Here is a 20106-nt window from a genome sequence, read left to right on the forward strand (position 1 = left end):
TTACAAAAAATTTCACAGTAAATCATGGAGAGTTTTTAATGAGAAAATACACTGCTTTATTAAGTTATGTTTTTGAAATTAAAAGTCTGACATAAACACTACGTGTGTTTTAAAGCAAAGATTAAAAGGAAGTAAAATGGTGACAGCTGGCTCTATACTCTGAGTGTTGTTTTTCTCCCTTCTTTTGATCTTTCCAGTGGTTTCCAAGTTTTCAAGACTGTCCACAAATAATGGGGAAGATGGGAAGTGATTTTCTTCGAAGACTGTATTGTTAAAAACAGATTCTGTAGACCTATTTCTTGGGGCTTCCCTGGTGGTTCAGATTGTAAAGAATCTGCCTACAATGCAGGAGACCTGGGTTCAATTCCTGGGTCAGGAAGATCTCCTGGAAAAGGGACTGTCTACCCACTTCCTTGCCTGGGGAATTCCATGGATGGAAGAGCCTGGCGGGCTACAATCCATGAGGTCACAAAGAGTCAGACACGACGGAGTGACTGACTAGCACTTTCACCTCTTTCTTCCCTTGTAAAAATACTATAATAATTTGCAGTGTTCCTAAAGTTGACTACAAATGGCCAATGCAAATTATGATAGTATGTTCTCACAAAAAACATGCATGCATATGTTTATAGTGGCTCTATTCATAATTGTGAAAAACTATAAATACAAATGTCCTTCAGTAGGTAAATGGATAAACACACTATGGTGTAACCATAAAAAGGAATGCTACTCAGCAATAATAAGGAATCAACTATTGTTAAATGCAACAACGTAGCAGAATCTCAAATGCACAATGCTAAGTATAAAAACCTAGACTCAAAAGGTTTTACTGTGAATCCATTTACAGGACATTCTCAAGAAGGCAAAATTATAGGGACAGAAAAAAAAAAAGACCAGTAGTTGTCAGCACCTGAGGAACAAAATAGGTAAACACAAAGAAGCAGGACAAAGAATCTGGGGGATGGCAGAACTGTTCTGGATCCTGGTTACTGTTAGGGTTGTACAACTACCTGTGCTTATCAAAACTCACAGAACTTTGCACCAAAAGAGCACATGTAAATTATAACCAAAAGTTAAAAAAATCACACATTTTCTTAAATATGAGAAAATAAGCTACAAACAACATGAAAAAAAATGTTAGAGCCATTAAACATTAAACACAAAGAAATGATCCAGTTTATCCACTACTGAAAAGTGAATAAAAACAATACAAACTGCTGTATCATTCTTTCGTGTTATCAACTTAGCCTTTCACAGAAACCGTAAAAGGCAATGACTCTTGATTTATGTGCAAGTCAGCAACACTTTCACCAGTCAGCAAAGTAACCAAGAGCCCTGTGATACTGAGACATTCTCTACTTGCACCTAAATACAGAATACAGAAAGTGAATGTGCTCTGGGAAGGGAAAGAAGTGGGAGGATCCAGGGGTCTAGTGTCAGCAGAGAGCAGACAGCTGCCAAGATTGAGTGAAACAGATAAAAACCAATGAGGGGGAAACGGAGAGACTGTCCGACATGCAGCCCCAGCTCTGAAGTAGCAGAGCGCAGCCCCTCACCTTGATGGAGTTGTCCCGCAGGCCGCTGATGATCTTCTCGTCGTCGTACTGCAAGCAGTAGACGCCCTTGCTGTTCTCAGAGCGGCACTGGATCCGCTGCAGGTTGTGCCTCCCGCACCGCCAGTTAGACTCTATGGTCTGGGGAGAGGGGCGACAGTAAGCGTCCGTCCATCAGCGGCTCCGCCAGGGTGCAGCCTGCGGCCTTCCAGCAACAGCACACCCCGGATACGCCATCTGGGTCTGACAGCTGTCTGTGGATGGGAATTAAACTCTTTTCCAAGTAAGACATTAGCCCAACAATATTTTTCCTCAAACGTTCACTGCCCATCTGGCAACTATCATAAGGAATCCCAATGAGTGTGGGTTGGGTTTGGAAAAAATGGCCTAGATACAGTTCAATATGCTTAAACAATGCTATTTGCACCCAAAACATACAAACAAATAGTAACTCATTGGATCATTCTTTCATGCCAATTAAAATATTTGGCAGAAGACCACCACTAACATAAGTATATACTAACAACCTGTGTATCTATGCAAAACACTGATTGTCTTGATCAGTGAGAAAAATACACTGACAACTACCACATGCCAACTACTACAGAAAGAATCTTGTCACCCATTTCTAATCATCCACCAGACTAAAGCTCCTTCAGAGAAAGAACGGCACATTCCAGTCCTGATTTTCATTCTCTCATCATCCATACAACACTTACTGAGATGGTGTATACTCCAGGTACTGACTGTGCCAGGCATGGGGATGAAAAGATTGACAGGAAGCATAGTACTTTCAAAGGATGCAACTGCAATCCCCAGGCACAGAGGGACTGGAACTGGATACACACTAAATCATGTTTATTTGGTTCAACGATCCACGCATTAACCTTGCAAGGAAGTTCTCATTACTTCCCTTTTCCAAACAAGGAAACGGAGTTTAACTTGCCTGGGATCACAAAACTAGTAACTGGGTGAGCTGGAAATCACACCCAGTTCCTTCCTGACTCTGAGCCTATGGTTCTTCTTTTAAAATATGCAGTATCCACAAAGTATACAGGCAATGAACACAGAACTTAGAAACATCAGTAACAACTTCACATAAAATATCAGTGTCAAATGAGTGATTAAAAACTGTAAGTGCTGCAGGACTTAAAGGGTCTTATACAGTGCTATGGCCTGAGACGAGTGGGCAAAGTTTAATGAGGAGGCGGGTCATGCCCAGAACACTAGACCTATCTCTGGTAGTGGATGTCAGGGATCTTCAGGATCAAAAGACAATGTTTCCACTAAAGACAACCAAAGTATAAATTCCTGATTCTCAATATTAGGGGACAATAGGGACTACAATAATTGGTTATACTAGTTCAAAAGACGTATCTGAGTAGTTAAAAGCTTAATTAATTGCTTAAGTGAAGAAAGGAGATAAATCTCATCTTTATTCACAAAGTTAAGCACTTAATTACTGGCTCTTCCGACATCTAACGAAGCACATTTCTTATTTTGAAGGCAACAAGCTTCTGTATGCTCTAAAATGTTATAATTTACTGAATGTTATATGCCAGGTACCATAATACTGTACCATGCTTCCATAATACTATGCCATGTGTTTTATACAGCTTATAATATTCATTTGATCATCATGACTCTGAAGCCAAAATTACTATTCTCATTTTACGGAAAAAGAAATTGAGGAATGGAGATACTGATACATATATACTTAAAAAGAAAATGCCTTCTCATTTTTGGCCTCAGTACTTAGCACAGGAAGCCTGGAAATAAATGCCCCGTTCTCAAAGAGTTCCCATACATGGCCTTGAGAGAGGGCAGATCACATATTTCCAACAACCAGGGGGATGCAAAGAGGTGCCATGGAGGTCCCAAGAGTGAGAAACAGCTCATCTATCCATCTGTAAAATGTCAGACATAAAGCCACATTTCAAAAACAAAAAAACAAGACAAAAATTTACTCCACTGTGGCTACTGCTATCAAAGTAGACAAAAGATCTGTACAAGCAACTTTATAAAAAGGGATCCAGACTATAAAGAATCTCTGAAATTGAACTCAGTGCTGGGAACCATTTAGAGAAATAGTATATTTTTAGAGAGTGACTGAGCCACTTCAGCATGCTAAGCACACCAGGAAAATTCTGACTTAGGAGGCAGATCTACTGGTAACAGGTCTTATTCATGACCAGTGACTCCTGGCAGTGGTTACCAGTGTTCAGGCTACACTCTAGGGGCCCAGGAAGTTGCTACTGAATGTGACACCATATAAACCCAAAGTGTCCCAAAGATGGATACATAACCTGTCTTCTCAATACATACGGCAGTATTTTAAAATTCAAATCACCGTTTTTAGTTTTAAAACATACACAATTGCTTTAAAATATTATTGAATCAGTAAATAGCCTTGCTACCCTATATTTCAATGAATGAAAAAAGCACATTTACTATCACTATTTTTTGGGGGGAAAAAAATTTTTTTTTAACTTTGGTATGGGAATCCTCAAACTAAAAAGAATTTCCTACATGCCCTCCCACTACTCTAAAATGTTTTCTAGAACCCAGTGACTTGGTTATAAACTATTACTGTACCTAAGGCCCCAAGGACACAGTGGAGAGAAGCTGGGTAAGGCAACACATCAGCCTGCAGTTCCCCCATCCCCTGAGATGTCTGGACAAAGAACACTACCCAACATAAAGGGCCAAGCCAGACCTCTAGCTCCAACTCTCAAACAAGAGCCAGAGGCCAGAATCTCTCAAAAGCTCCGCTAGATAATAAATAGGCTTTCATTCTAAGTCAAGTAGATGTTAGGAAATGGCTTAGCTTCTCAAACTGAGGAGGAGCCTAATTTTCTAGAATATATTTCCAAACTTTAAAAGGAAAAGCTTACCAAATAATTTTTGATGGTCATTTTAGGAAGTTCCCATCTAGGGCTAATTTTAAAAATTATTAGGTTCCTGAATCCCCAAACAAAAGCAGCCTGTTTCAAAATGCCAGGACAGGGACACTAAACCAGACCTGGCAGCTGACTGCTTTGTTATACTCCAACCCTGTGTAACTCCTAAGACCTCACTCTTCTCAATTCTCAAGGCCACCCACAAAAGAAAGCAACACTTCCTGCTGACTGTGCCTGCCCAAAATACTACCTACCACTATATTTGACGACCTCAACTCTTATTAGAATGCTTACACAAGCCAGGTCTTTTTCAGAGAAAAATAGACCTTTTAAAATGGAAGGCAGCCCATTGTGGCAGAAAATACCTAGGTCAATTAGCAGTTTTGGCAAATGATTTGGGACTATTTGAGTTGCAGTTTTTCCTCCTCTGTAAAAATGCAAACTATGTACTTTCTCAAATCTACTGGAAGGATCAAATGAGATTACGTGTGTAAAGTGTTTATCACAGTGCCTACAAATGGTACCAGTGATGCTCTTCCTCCTTTGAAACCAATGACCAAAAGGAATAGGCGGTGACCAGAAAAAAATCTCACCAGTTGCCAGGAACTGCTGTCTCGGTCTAGGTTGATCTTCAATGCTGATCAGCCTGAGCCCTCCCCAACCATTCCCAGGAAGGGGCTCAGCCTTCAAATGCAATTCAACAATTACCTTAATGTCAGCAGCAGGAATACAGGGCATACACAGGTGCACCATTTTAATGATGAAGATACCTGCCTTTCACTTGGGCATCATGTGGTACGGCTACTGGAGAGGAATATTTCATGTTTTTGAGAACTTTTAAAATCCCCTTACCCTGTGCAAATTTTCAGAATAACTGGGAAAGTAGCCATGATACACGGAGTATACAGCAGCATTTAAATTGGCAACAGAGTGAAAACAGATGTCTGAGTACGAAGGAATAACATTATTTTTAGAAGCCTAAACACAACTGGGTGGGTGGGCAAGTTTCGGCATTTTCTGGTTAGGACAATGTTAATATCAAGTCTGCAAACCACAAAAAAGCTCCCCACTTTCCCTGAATAAAATGTGGTTTATTAAAAGGTGTGATACAACACACCATCATTTCACCAGTGGTCTGTTCCAAGGAGAGGGCTTCAAAGGCTTTAATCCAGAGAATAAAAAAAAAAAAAAAAGAAAAGGAAAAAGGCATTCTACACGAAAGAGTGTCACTACTCCGAGATGGCAGAGAGAAAAATCCAAGTTCAGGACATGAGAATTCTGACTGACTGAGCCTACTATACCAGCTCTCATCTCCCCGTCGGGGAACCCCTGAGGGGATGGGAGGACAAAAGGGGCAAAGCAGGACAGAAGGGTTCTGGACTTAGAATCTTGGTTCTGACAACTTGAGAAATCAATTAAATCACTGTGGCAAAGTGCCTAAGAGTAAGCCCACTATTAATAATGATGATGAGGGTAACAATTAAGACTCTAGAAAGCAATGGGAATATGGTTGTTTCTTTCAGGACTGTGCCTCAGGTTTTCCAGGAATCCCTTCTCAATTCAGAGGAACTCTCAACTCTCTCCCTCCCACCCTACCCCCTTACCCTCTTCCCCTCTACTCGTGTGTATATATGTGTGTTTTTGTGTGTGTGCATGTGTGTGGCAAGAATACCCATGAGAGATGAACCTCTGCAGAAAGCTAAGAATTCTTATTCTCTCCAGGCTTCATTTCTTATATTTTCATTTCCTGAATAATAAGGCTTGGCTACACTAAGCCAGGTTCCCTACTCTTCTTAAAAATTAGCCAATTCCTCTTGGGTCAGTGTGGAAGGGCAAGGTCATCTGCTTGTCAGAGCCAAATATGAGAATGTACAGATGACAGGAGCCAGCACATGAACTAGAATTGTCAAGGTAGAGCTAGGAGGAAAGCAAGCAAAAGGTGCTGTGAACCGGCAACCTTGCAGAGTATATGGGAAAAAGCACAGACTCTAAGGTTGTGTGTGGTATCTTGTAAGAATTAAAAGCAATCAATAATCTATGTAAGTCACACAACACAGTTCATGAGTATACTGCAAGGGCTCAGAAGAGGGTACCTGTAATTACTATAGTTTGCTTGTGAGGGCTTCACACCAGTCACATGGTAACAGCCAAGCCTGTAAGTCTCCCATTTGTTTGATCCATGCATCACTGAGACAACTATTTACTTTGTGTGTCCACCCAGGAGAAGATAAAACACACTTACAAAAGAGAGGTAAAGAACTCTATTTTGATGAAGTAGCAGTGATCTCTAACGTAAAAAAAGCTGTATTGAGTGCAGAAGAATGTAAGGTTGATCACAGACTCAACTACCCACTAGCCGTGTGATCATAGGCAAGCTATTTAATCTGGGTAAGCCTCAGATTCCTCAACTTTAAATCAGGACAGGGCTTACCTTTCAAGTATTGTCCAGAGTGTAAAATGAGAAAATGCATTATAAAACGCTTAAAGTATCTATGACAAGTAATCACTCCATACGTAGTACATTATTTTTATTATTATTACTATGAGTGAATGTACCAAAGTACGAAACACAACCGTTACACTGAGAGATCTAGCCCACAAGAATCTGGAGGAGACTCTTGTGGCCTACCAGTGGGTTTTCGTCAACCACACTCTAAGAACCACTGGGTAGACCACCGTGATGCAGAGGCTTTGTGTCAAACGGGGTTTTGCCCTATAGCTCTGTTTTCCCTCACATCTGCCTCCTCCACTAACTTTAAAACATTATTTCAGCCTGAAGAAATGGTTATGTGAGGTGGTGTCACATACTGCCATGCCTCAGAAAACTGAACTCATACTGTCGGTTATGATAGTACTCATGGGAATTAAAATAATCTATGTCACCAAATCTTCAACCTGATCAAAGTCCTTGCAGAATTCCTATTTATTAATGATTGATCTTGGACATCATGCTTCTTATAATAAAGGACTTGCTAAAAATTATTCAAGGAAATTTGGAGATATGTTATAAAGAATAGTTGGAAGGGAAAAAATAAAAAGTAATATAGTTTCTAAGATAAATGCATAAGCAGTCTTAGTAAAACTGCATGGGGTAAAAGACAATCCCTCTCACCTGAAACACACACACCAATTTAAGGTCCAAGTTAACACTATGTCTCAGTTACTAACACAGTTGGAGCAATTTATTCTAAGCTTTGAACTGTCAATAAATCAGTTAATTCCTAAATTTTAGGATTTGTCTGGCAAAAGCTTTAACTCACTTAAAGCTTTTACTTCCCTAAAAGGTTACTTTAGAGCTCACTTAGGGGAACAGAATACTCAAGACAACAGCTTGCACTTGAAATAATGATATTCCAGTCACATTCAGATTTACCATTAACCAAACAGTTCCATTAGTTCACATCACATCTGCCTTAAAAAGAAGTGGGCAGCTACAAAAAGCACGTGTTTCTCTATTAATGAATTTTGGCACAATAACTTTTATGTCCATCACCTGGGGGTGAGGATTACTTCACGTTTGGGAAGCCGAGTATAACTTTATGCGTGATACAACACTGCCTAGCAAAAGGTGAACTGTTTTTTGCCAAGGAGGAAATACTGAAGTAACCAGGACCTGCCAAGAACACATGTGAAAGAGTTAATGAGAAATGCCTGTGCATGTCTTTCCTGTTCAAGGAAAAGGGCTAAATAATAAAACCGAACTAATTAGAACACATGAGCAATATCAAACATCTCCAATGTCTCTCATCAAGTTCACAGAGTTTTACTGGTCTGGGGAAGTTGCACTCAAATCCAAAATGGTCCACGAGTGTAATTTGCTCTATAAAAACCACTTCACTATTGCTTAGAATCATATTTGAGCCCTTTTAATGGAAAAGTGTGGGAAATCTATAGAAGAAACTGAGGCTGGGCTTCTCTAGTTCTCTCAAGGCGGCTCAAAAATGGGAAACTACGTTTACCTGGAAAACGTAAAACTATGTTTACCTTGGAAATTTTATCAAATTAAAAAGGTAATTTTGGATTAAGGTTTCAATTAACTGGCAGCCTTGCAAAAGCATTTCACATTTTAGAAAAGTCAGACTTTTTCTTTCCCCCCACAAAAAGGCACTATCCACTCTGAAGAACAGCTGCAGGTTACACATTGTAACATATCTGCTCTAAGACTTCACCTTAAAAAAAGACCTATTCTATGATTTTTAGATCAACTGAACACTAAGCCCACAAAAAAGATAAATCATAAAATTACCTCTATATCCTGGATAATCTTTGGGTATAATGACCTATAAAATGAATTGGGAGGGCCATCTGTTGGTCTGTTTTTAAACAGGTACTGATCCCTGGCAAATAAAAACAAACAGATGTTACATATTTGCACATAAAAGGGTGAATTTTATTTAAACATGGTGCTTACAAAGTTCTATCTTTCAAGTCTTTGATTTGCATTGAGCTTTAACAGTTCAAAAGCAGGATTTCTGACAATTAAATGTACATGTTTGATATAAGTTCAACTTGCAGTTCTTTACATGATCCTAACTTTTTATTTTCTGAATACCCAACACAATAATCTAGCCTTTCATTCTACAGTTCAATGAAAAGTGCTAATGTAGCTTTGTGAAAAATCTAACTTAGTACATATCAAATTTCTTCCTATGAAGAAAACATAGCCCGAGCCACCACTCACATCGCCGCCTGTGTGTCCTAGCTGCGGCACGCTTTCTCTGTGCTAACTGGCCAGGCTGCTGACATGTACAGAGCGATAAAGCCATGTTTCAGAGACGATGGGTTGTCTCTGAAAAATCCTGCCTGTTGTATACCTCCCGTCTTGAACCAGGATCAATATCTAACAGCTGACTCTCCCTTTTCCGTATCTATCTCTTGGTAATGGTATCAACACCTAAGGAAAATGTGAAAGGAAAAGCATAAACATGTAGCTTTGAAAAGTCAAACTGCTCAAACTGTACATCAAAATACATCCAACAGTTAGTAAATATAAAGGAAATTTGCATTTCAGAAGAAGTCATTCTAACAGCTTTAACTTTCCTCCTCTCAACTCTTGACCATGCATCTTTCTCCACTTGTTTAAAATAGGCCAACACATTAAGCCAGTATTTATAACTACATTTTTTAGTACTCAAACCGACCCTAGGTCAAAGAAACTGTCTTTCAAGGGAACAAGCAACCTGAATACTTACCACCCTCTTCTTTCTGAAAGTCCCTTCCACAGAGGATCAGTGCGCACCATTCGTTCAATCAGCTTCTTCCAAAGCATTCCTTCAGAGATCACTCGCTGCCATTCTTTACACACCAGCTCTGCTGCACACAGAGACCTGGCGTCCAGGTAGGAAAGAATGTTTTCTGCTATGTGATCTAAGCCTTGCTCTACAAAATACAAAAAGCAATGAAGGAATAGAAAGGGAGATGGAAATGTACCAGCTACCATTTCCTTAAAGATAAGAGGATAAAGAAATCCTGAGCCAGGAAACATACTTGAGTAATATCAAAAGTTCTGCAGATACATGTGTACATGAGTACCTAAACATACACACTTCTTTTTGTTCTGATTTGTTAAGAAAAAGCAACTGATGGTATCAGTTCCTGCATGTAAAAGTCAACCCTGGGCAGTTCTATATTTGTCAGATGTTATAACAAAATATTTATTTTCATTTTCTTTTACAGAACTTTATGGGGCAATGACACCCCAAATTTTATAGATGAGGCAGAGAGAGGTAAAAGGATTCACAGTTTCACAACCAGAGGATAGTGAAGCCAAGAGTGGCACTCGGATTTCTTCCTCTGAAGTTTGCATTCTTTCCCCTTTGATTTACTGCTTCTCATAACAAATTATCCCGTTAATCCATGACCTACGTGAATCCTCTGGGGCTAAGGAGACAAAAAGGTGGAACACTAACTTATATGAAAAAGCTTATGAAAAAAACACAACAATCCAAGAATTAAGTCAAGAGTACTTAGTTGTACTTTTGTCAATCATTTTTCTCCATCTCTTTCTTTTTTTTTTTTTTTTTCCTTTTTTTTTTTTTTCCATCTCTTTCTTACGCAGGTAAAATCCTCAAAACCATGAACCACATCCTAAAAATTCTAGACCCTTAGGAGGTTTAATCCTACACAATGCGAGTATCCTTTCAAAGACAACCAAGATTCAGCCTTTGCCTGATATTCAAAGGTAACATGATCCCCATGGTCAACACTGTTGCCACCTACACACTCCCATCCTGTGGTTCTGGACATGTCCTTCTGCAGCTACAAGAAATAAAGCTATCCCCAGGTCTCCTCTGTGCAGTGGGAACACTAAACATACAGTTAGAAAATTCCAATTTCAAGTCTAGGTTCACCACCAAGAAGTTCTACGACATGAAAGTAATACTTAAACAATACTGAGACATCCCGGCCCCTTGTTTTTCTTTACCATCTAACATGGCAGTGGCCAGTAACTATCCTTTCTCATTACCTGCATGAATCAACAAAGTTTTATGACAACGTTTTAAAGATAACAAAGCATCATTCAAGGTTAATATTTTCTTTTTTCATGATAAACAGAAGCAGTATAGTCACACTAACTTGACAGGGTCTAGGTAAATCATTAAACTTTCAGAGCCTCAATTTCCTCATCTGTATAAAATGAGGATAATAATTTGCCTTATTTTGAAAATTTAACAAGATGATGTATAAAAAATGCTTTACAAACTAAAGTTTTTTCCCACTCTTGAGTATTTACACTGTTGATTATGGTTTACAGACCCTTCACATACTAGTTCCACTCTACACTAGATCTAATTCTCAAGTTATGATCTGATAATGAAAACTAACTACATTGGGGTCACTATATTTTCTTGTGCATATCATTATATTAGAGAGAAGGCAATCAAAGATCACACTGCATTCATCTAACAGCCATATCACAGTAGACTCCTAAGATGTTATTAAGATGAACTGAAACCTTAGTCATCTCCCCATAAAATGTCTATTAAAAACAATTTCCCCTAATTCTGCATTGGTATGGCTAGGTTAAAAAGGGAGGGCAGCTCCACACAGAAGTCTACAGTTATCCTCACTATAGTTCACTTTCAAAGCTTTATCTGACCCTTGAATGTGCCTCTACAATTCTGATTCTGTCATCCAGAAGTGTGGACATTCCACACCGGATCTGCATGATGGACAAATGTAGTTAGTCTTATTCCAAGCTGTTGGCAAACATGCTAAATGGGTCAGAACCAAGGACAGCACCCACGATTCTACATTCCCCTTCAGGCTATTGTACATCCACTCACTAAATACAAGGTACCAACCCTGGGCCACCAGTTCTATAATTATCTGGACTGTATACTATTTTCCAGCCCATGTCTCTCTATTCGGTCCTCAAAGATACTTGGAGAAACTGCCCCATGAAGACACTGCCATCTTTACATTATCAGGTGAATTTGATGCGGTTACTCTTTGTGTTCCCTTGCTGGTGCTTACTACATAAAGTTGGCATTGCAATTTTTTGTTTACCAGTTGGCTCTACCTGCTTTGTGTCCCTTTTAAACATACACAACCCATGTTCACTTTGGAAAAACTCTGCCTATAAGAAAATATCTTTAAATCCCCAAACCTCACCGCTCAAGAGATAATGACCTTTGACATTCTGTACACTATATCCTTCTAGGCTTACACAAAACTACACAGTCTTTTCAAGAGAGAATTAACTTTTGATAACCCATTTGAGAATTCGGCCAGAATGAAACATCAAATTCAACAGCCAGTATCTCCCAAATACACCGTCTCTAGTTCTCTAGTTCTTAAAAACCAGGAAACTGGCTTGTCAATCATCTCTGGGTACTATCACACAGGAGACGACCAGACACAGCTTACAAGGTATACATGCACAAGCGTACCCAGCAGCTCTGCCTACTGGTTTGCAATTATTTCTCAATGTTTCACAATTCTGAAAAAAACCACCTCCAGTTCTGTCACTATCCTGGCACACAACATCTCTAGGTCTACTTGTTACAGGAGCTGTGTGTTTCCTAAATATCTTCTTTCTTTCTTGGGCAATTTTTCTACCCTTCTAGTTTTAAAGCCATGGTTCTTAGTGGTGAAAGAAAAAAGGATAAGTTAAATGAGGAGTGAAAATATGCTGTTTCTTCCTATCACCACTTCACCATCTATTCCAAGTACACTATCCCTTCATTCTTGCTCCAAATAGTGGATTATTTTATTCCGTTTTTAACTCTCCCAAATTATGTAACCATTTTGGACAATTTCACTCTATTCAGGGCTTGGACTTTTTGATACCATTCTCAAAGATTCAGGCTACCATTCTGTGTATCTCCAGCCCCCTTTCTTCCATCTGAGTGTATTTAAAGTGAGGGAAATTCATGGGTAATCACATGAGGTTCTACTTGTGCCTCTCCACTGACAAGATTGACAAATTATTAATCCAAACTTCAAATTTCAGAATCTCTCTACCCTCTTTGATCATATTTACTTTTACCGTCTCTAGCCATGGCGTAATAAACTTAGCTCTTCTCAATTTTCCTAATTCTGGGGTACTTATCTGACTATCTTCTAATTTCTACACTTAACATTAGCACACAGTCACTTGCCAAGGTTTATGTTAATTGCAATTATTAACCAAACTCTGCTAACTGGTTATAAACATACCCCTAACCAACACCCCTCTCAAATCCTCTGCTGAGAGAGAAAACACATAGATAAGAATACATTATATGGCTGTCTTTTCAGGCCTCAATGGCTGCCACATCCCCATGGTCTGTATGTTAACTGGGAAAGCTGAATCCAAACCTTCCACCTGGCTAGATGGTCTGTGAGCTGGCTCTAGGAAGCCTGTGCAGTTATACTTGACTCATTTAGGGTTGGTGATTTGAGAAACAATAGTAGCAAAAATAAATTTCTGAATATTCTCCCCATCAACTGAGTCAGAATATGTAGATGGTAGACCCAGGAATCTATCTTCTTAAGAATTCAGTTCAGCTTAGTCGTTCAGTTGTGTCTGACTCTTTGCGACCCCATGGACTGCAGCACGCCAGGCTTCCCTGTCCATCACCAACTCCCGGAGCTTGCTCAAACTCATGTCCATTTACTCAGTGATGCTATCCAACAATCTCATCCTCTGTCGTTCCCTTCTCGTCCTGCATTCAATCTTTCCCAGCATCAGCGTCTTTTCCAATGAGTTATTTCTTAAGAATTACCAACAGATAATTCCTACATGCTGGGAACTTCTGCTTTATAGAAACAATATCCATTTTAGTCCTCACTGATGTTCCGCCACCTATGCGCTATCAGCAAGATTCTGCATAAGGAAACTCACTATTAGACACATACCTCCTACTCTTTCAAATGCCACTGGTCCAATCTAGCAATAGCTCAGTGAAATCTGGGGGATTTATTTTCTTTTGTCAATACTTTAAATTCACTCCATCTTTCCAGGGTGCAGCATGTTTCAGTCTCTTGGAAAATATAGAGCCATATAACCTCGTTTTCAAAGCAAATCAGTTTTCCTTTTTGGATCTCAGTCATCCATAAAATAAGAGTAATATTAAATGCTTAAAATGGATTATCTCCTATAACCGACATGATAACCCTCTGAGATAGGCTATCAATAGCCTCATTTTATATAGAAGGATCTTCCTAACCCTGTTGGGAAGGTTAATAAGAAGAGGTTATTCAGGAGTCACATACAGAGCAGACACTCGATAAATACCAGTCTCTCTTCTCCCCTCTTGCAGAAATTGCCTTAGCTGGTATCACTGGTTAAGGAAGCTAAGCAGTATTCCCTTCCCTTGTTATTTTCTGCGGAGAAAACATGACATACCTTCCCTGGCAATCGCTAAGTCTTCCCTAATAGCTTGGAGTAAATCTCGTATTCCTTAAATACTTAAAGAACAGGAATCACACAACCTCTATTTGGGCACCTGGGAGTAGCCACTCCCAGGAGCCGTGAAGACTTTATGACTTTCTGGTTTCAAGACTATTCAGAACAAAGAGGTTACTGAATAAGGTGGCCCATTTGCCTAAGCTAAAAAGTGCTCTGAGGTGTTACAACTAAGCATTTTCTTAAAGTATCAATGTCTGGCTCTCATTTACTCTATAGTGCTGAGACTCCCCCATCTCCCACAGCACCCCCCTCCCCAAGGCAATAAGAGGACACATTATGGCCTCGGAAAATGAGTCCAGAATACTGCACACACAGTGCTGAAGAAGTGCTGCTGGTGCTAATTATACGCACCAGATGAAGGTCTGGAAATTCTTCAATAATAAATTAAAACAATTAAAAGGCAAAATTTCAAAGCTCAGTATGTAAATAACACTGCACCAAAATGAAACTCAAATGTGTAATGTCAGTTCAATGCCCTTGACTATAGCCAGTTTCAAGACAGCTGCTTAGATCATACAATTACAGAAACTTTTATTATTTTAGAAACGCATTTCAAAGAGCAGCTGCAAAGAAATTTTCTTCCCCACCCACCCCTGCTGTCCCTTCCCCCTCTCCAGTCACAAATCTAGTTGTAAAACCTGAAGTAAGAGACTTTCTTTCCTGACAGCAACAGTATGTCACTGGATTTCTTTAACTTGGAATATACTGACCTAAAGATTCAGACTATAATGAAGTAAAATAATGCTCAGGTCACAAAGTCCAACATTTTGTTATGCCAACAGAGTGGCGCACACACCTACCTAAATGATGTCAGGATGAATCAATTCGGAAATCAGTGGGTGAATAATTAAAACTTCCTGGCAATAAATCGCATTGCCCCTGGAGAAGCAGGTGTTTCCTGCCTCTCTGGAGTTTTTTCCCCCCCTTAAACTGTCATCCTCCAACTACCTACCAGATGCCAGGCATATTATGTACATTATCTTTAATCTTCACAACATCCTATAAAGTATTAGTATTATTCCCACACTGATAAGGAAACTGAGGCTCCAAAAAGTGAGCTCACGTATTAGGTGCAGGTGCTGGGATTCAAATGGAGGGGCTGTCAGATTCAACAACCGGCCTCTCCACTCTGCATTACTGGACCTCTGGTCCTGCATCCAACCTAAAGCCTACATTCTGGTTCTTCCACAGCTCCCAAGACCGCTGATCTAATCTCTGTCCCATTTACAGTCCGTAATGGTTTATCATCCTTACATGGGGGACAAAGGAATAAACCATGGCCACGAAGCTAAGTGTTTTTAAAATTCTTAATTGCTCAGACACCTCACCAATACTTATCATCCTTCTTGAAGTACAATCTGTCTCTACTTCAAATGGTATAAATTTTCCCTTTAACAACAGTTCTTACAAACCACAAACTTAGCCTGCAGAAATTGACATTGCAGACTAAACATTTACCATGATTTTTAAAAAAGCATATCATAATTATCACTTTTTCCACCGAACCAAAAGGAGCCAGAGACCACAAACATTTTCCATTTTCCCTATACTGACAGGTATGATATTCACAGCAAGTATTAAAAATTGAAAACTATAGACCATTTTTATAGAATTAATGGTTTTTACAATCAAAAGAAGTCTTAAGTTGACTGTCAATTTCAACAAAGTAAAAATTCAAACTCAGGATCATCTACAGTAAAAGTTAAACATCAAACCAGAATAATGATTAGTAAGTTGCTCCACACGTTACTAAATCTAAGTATGAACAAACACATGGACCTGTTTCTTCCCTAAAGCTCTTTCTTGAGGCACGGTCTGTGCTCAGGAACTAATGCCAGATTTAATCCGAGTCTACTAGACAGCAACTGACACAGTCAACTTGGCCAGCCTGTCCCCAGCTATTAGATTCATATGTATGATATATACTGACACATGTATATATGTTCAGATCAAATCCTGCTAAAACAAATAGCATTTTAACAAAAATATTTCCATGTCCCAGCCAATGGTCCATTCATTTCATGTAATATTCAGGACCACAAAATTCCACTTTAAAAGAGATATGGACAGTGCCTTAAAATTCGCTGTAATGAAAACTGAATTGTATGCAATTATACTAACCATATTTATATACATAACACATGTTCATCTGTTCTGTCTCTTCTCCAACTCTGTACACTCCCCAAGAAAAGGGGTTGCCTCAGAACTACACTCTGCAAATCAAGAGAACTTCAACAGTGCCACCTCGTGGATATTCTGTAAATACCAGTTGGGTTCCCTGGTATTCTAAAATGTGTGAGAAGCAAATTATAGAGAAAAAACAAAACAATGGAAAGCAAACAAGCAAACAGAACAGATCTGCTTGAAAAGATGGAAGCACAGCTTCATTTATTTAAAAGCACTTAAGAGGAACAAGTGCAGGTGTCCACTTGGGCTGACGGGAAGCTGCTGTGTAACACAGCAAGCTCAACTCAGGGCTGTGACGACCCAGAGCGCGGGAGAGGGGCTGGGGAGGCTCAAACGGGGGCACACGCATGCCGACGGCTGACTCACACCTCTGTGTGGCAGAGGCCAGCACAGTGCTGCAAAGAAATCAACCTCCCGTTTAAAATAATGTGTGTATATATATATATATACAACAAAAACCACCCTGTCTTCTCCTGGTGTCAGTAGCAGAGCATGGATGCTGGGGGTTCTGAGTTCTGAACTCTACATACACAGAGGAGCTGCAGCACATGTGCATTCACCTTACTTAGAGTCACGGATAATTCTCTCTCATACAATTAAAAGTATATCTCTTTCTTTCTCTTCCATGCTCTCTCTCTTTAATTAAAAGTATGAGTTACTGAAATGGATTGTAAGCCATGTAGTGCATACTTGGGACCAGTTTAAGGAACTGTCCAGAGTAATCTTAACTGCAAGTAATTTCAGCTTTCGCACTAACTTTTGAACCAACCCCCATCATCACCACACAATCACAATAGCCAAGATGTGTGATCTTAGGCATTTCATCCAATTTCTCTGATCCTTGGCTTTATAACCTATCTAAGGAAAAACAGCACTGAGTGGCACCCAAAGTCCCTTTCAACAATGAAATACTATGACTCTAGAAAAAGAGGGTTCCCAGAAATACTAGTTCAAGAAATGAGGAAAATAATGCTATTATTTTCAGCACAAAAAGAACAGTAGGGTCAAGTTTTTCTAAGCTAACTCTCAAATATCCTTAAACACTACCACTGTAGGAAGTAAACTCACAAGCTCTGAAAGACAGATCAGAAGCCAGGGGCTGCCATGTCCCTTTGCAGCCCCAGGTTTCAGGTCTGGAGCCTGAGCCCAGGTCCTATTTACTGTGGGAAATGCTCAGACTGTGGAGCTGTGATGCATTCATGTGTGCTTGCTAAGGCACCTCAGTCGTGTCCAACTCTGCAACTCTACGGACCGTAGCCCGCCAGGTTCCTCTGTCCATGGGATTCTCCAGGCAAAGATACTGGAGTGGGTTGCCATTTCCTCCTCCAGGGCATCTTCCTGACCCAAGGATCAAACCCACATCTCTTATGTCTCCTTCACTGGCAGGCAGGTTCTCTACCACTAGTCCCACCTGGGAATGCGCTGTAAATCAATCAGGCTAAGAGAGAAGCTCCTCTTTGAGGAGCCATGCAGAAGCTCTCACAAACGGCAGGGCTGGCAGCAATGCTACTGCTCTTTCTAGGCCAATCCTGGCATGACAGCTGTTACTTCCAGGCTACCCTGACCATGTCAGAGCAAAGTGTTCTGGCCAGCATTCTCAAATTCTCTTCAAGAGTGAAACCTCCCTATTCTACCTGGACAAATTTAAAACAAAAAATTTTTAAAAAGAGGGAAAAGAATTAACAAGTGATCAAAAAATCAAACGGGGACGAACAGGCAGAGCACAGAGGGTTTTCAGATCCGTGGAACACTTATGTAGGACACTATAATGACAGGTACATGTCATTATATATTTGCCAAAAGCCACAGAACGGACAACATCAAGAGTGAACCTTACAAAGCATTCTGGGTGATGATGACATGTCAAGGTAGGTTCAGGTCCTGTAACAAACATACCGCTCTGACGTGGGGCGCTGATGGTGGGGAGGCTGTGCTCGTGGTTGCTGGGGGCGGGGAGGGGTGGTGAAAACTACTTTCTGCTGTGAACCTAAAACCGCTGTAAAAGTAGTCTATCCAAAGTAAACAACGGAGGGGCGCGGTGAGGAGGGGGAGACAGAGGAGGAGAAGGACACATTCAAGCAGGGGTGAGGCAGTGAGGGAGAAGATGCAGAAGTAAGTTTCAAGAAAGTCACTGAGACACGCTATCAATTTCCCCAATACTTTTCTGCCATTCCCTGAATGTCACTTCAGATATAAGTGAACATCTTAGATCTGAGGACACTTTCTAAACACTGTAAGAAAAACTGTCCCACAGTAAAAAATAAATACTGTATTACAAAGGCAAAATGCAGATTGTACAGCGACCACATCAAAAAATATATATAATAGCATTACTTAATGTAGCAACAGTATTAAGCAGTGGTCAACACTAGACAGATGCTAAATTATAACTCTTCTTCTAGTACCACATATCAAAATACAGTGTGTATCCCAAAGAAATGCTGTCTCACACTATATTCACTCACTCATTCACTTTGCAAACACCTACTTGGCTCCACCTAGGCTCTGGGGACAGGCATTCCTCCACTTTTCAGTTTTTTACAGACAAACATGGTTACCTGGTAAAGCGGTAATAAAGTCCCGCTGCAACATGGGCTTCAGGTAAGAGTTAATATGTCCATGCTGGTAATGACACATTCGTGAAATAAGGTGTTCCACAAACTCCACTTGATCTGATTCAGACCACTGGTCAAAATATTTAATACACAAGTCTTTTTCTTTTTGATAGTTTCCTTCTGATGGCCTCTTTCTGGAGACGATCACTGATGATGTTCCATTACTTATCTATTTTAGAAAAACAAAAGAGTAATTAGTTTGACAAGGAAAATGAATCTAAATAGTCTTCTCATCAGAAACATATTTTTGCCGTGTATTTATACTTAAAATGCCAGTTTTATCCTAAAGCCAAACTCATTCCTTTATTAATTCAGGCAGTAATTAAAAATGTATTCAGAGATCATGTACTTGAATTAGTCACTAAAGTAAATGACAAAGTCAGAATTCTTTGTAAAGTTAAGTGGTGTCCTAAATTATCATCCTCCAAAGCTTATTCCCAAACTATGTTGTTATCAATTAACTAATGTTGGAGAAGACCATCAGAGAAAACCTGTTCAACTTGGCAAAGTGGCAATTGACTATTAATGGTTTGTTTTCCTTCCTCAGAGTTGAAAGGTAAAGCTATATGCATTTATGCAAACAGTTCTCACGCTTGTGCATGCATCAGATAACAAAGGAGTATATTAACAGAGACTGCCAGGGGCCACTCTGGAATAGAGCCTGGATGATGCTGATGCTGCCTGTCTAAAGACTGCACTTCAGAGACCTCACGCTGAAAACCACTGCTCTCTGTAACAGAGAAACCAGAAAGCAATTCAATCTAAATAGCTTTATTTTACCTAACAGTTTCAATCGCCTCTGTATTATTTCCAGGGCTGCTAAACTGCTGACAAAATAGTTTATAGACTTACACTCCCTCTTTCTGATCACCGACTCTGAAAGTTACCCCAGGCAAACCACATATGCCTGAAAAGTTCCTCATCTTATTTAGTCTGTCTGTGGATATTCCACAGAC

General features: G+C 39.8%; 1 protein-coding gene across 7 annotated transcripts in view; it reads right to left on the bottom strand.

Moving 5' to 3' along the window:
* The window catches only part of FBXW11 (F-box and WD repeat domain containing 11), a 213060-nt gene that overhangs the window by 108025 nt on the left and 84929 nt on the right, over window positions 1-20106 (bottom strand). For all 7 annotated transcript variants that reach the window (XM_043489015.1, XM_043489017.1, XM_043489013.1 and 4 more), the window contains 4 exons: window positions 19094-19319; window positions 9646-9832; window positions 8700-8790; window positions 1557-1694 (listed from right to left, as the gene is read on the bottom strand). In XM_043489015.1, the coding sequence (XP_043344950.1) occupies window positions 1557-1694; window positions 8700-8790; window positions 9646-9832; window positions 19094-19319 (642 nt within the window). The remainder of the gene's footprint in view (window positions 1-1556; window positions 1695-8699; window positions 8791-9645; window positions 9833-19093; window positions 19320-20106) is intronic.

Source organism: Cervus canadensis, chromosome 16, assembly GCF_019320065.1.
Source record: "Cervus canadensis isolate Bull #8, Minnesota chromosome 16, ASM1932006v1, whole genome shotgun sequence".
Classification (NCBI taxonomy): Eukaryota; Metazoa; Chordata; class Mammalia; order Artiodactyla; family Cervidae; genus Cervus; species Cervus canadensis.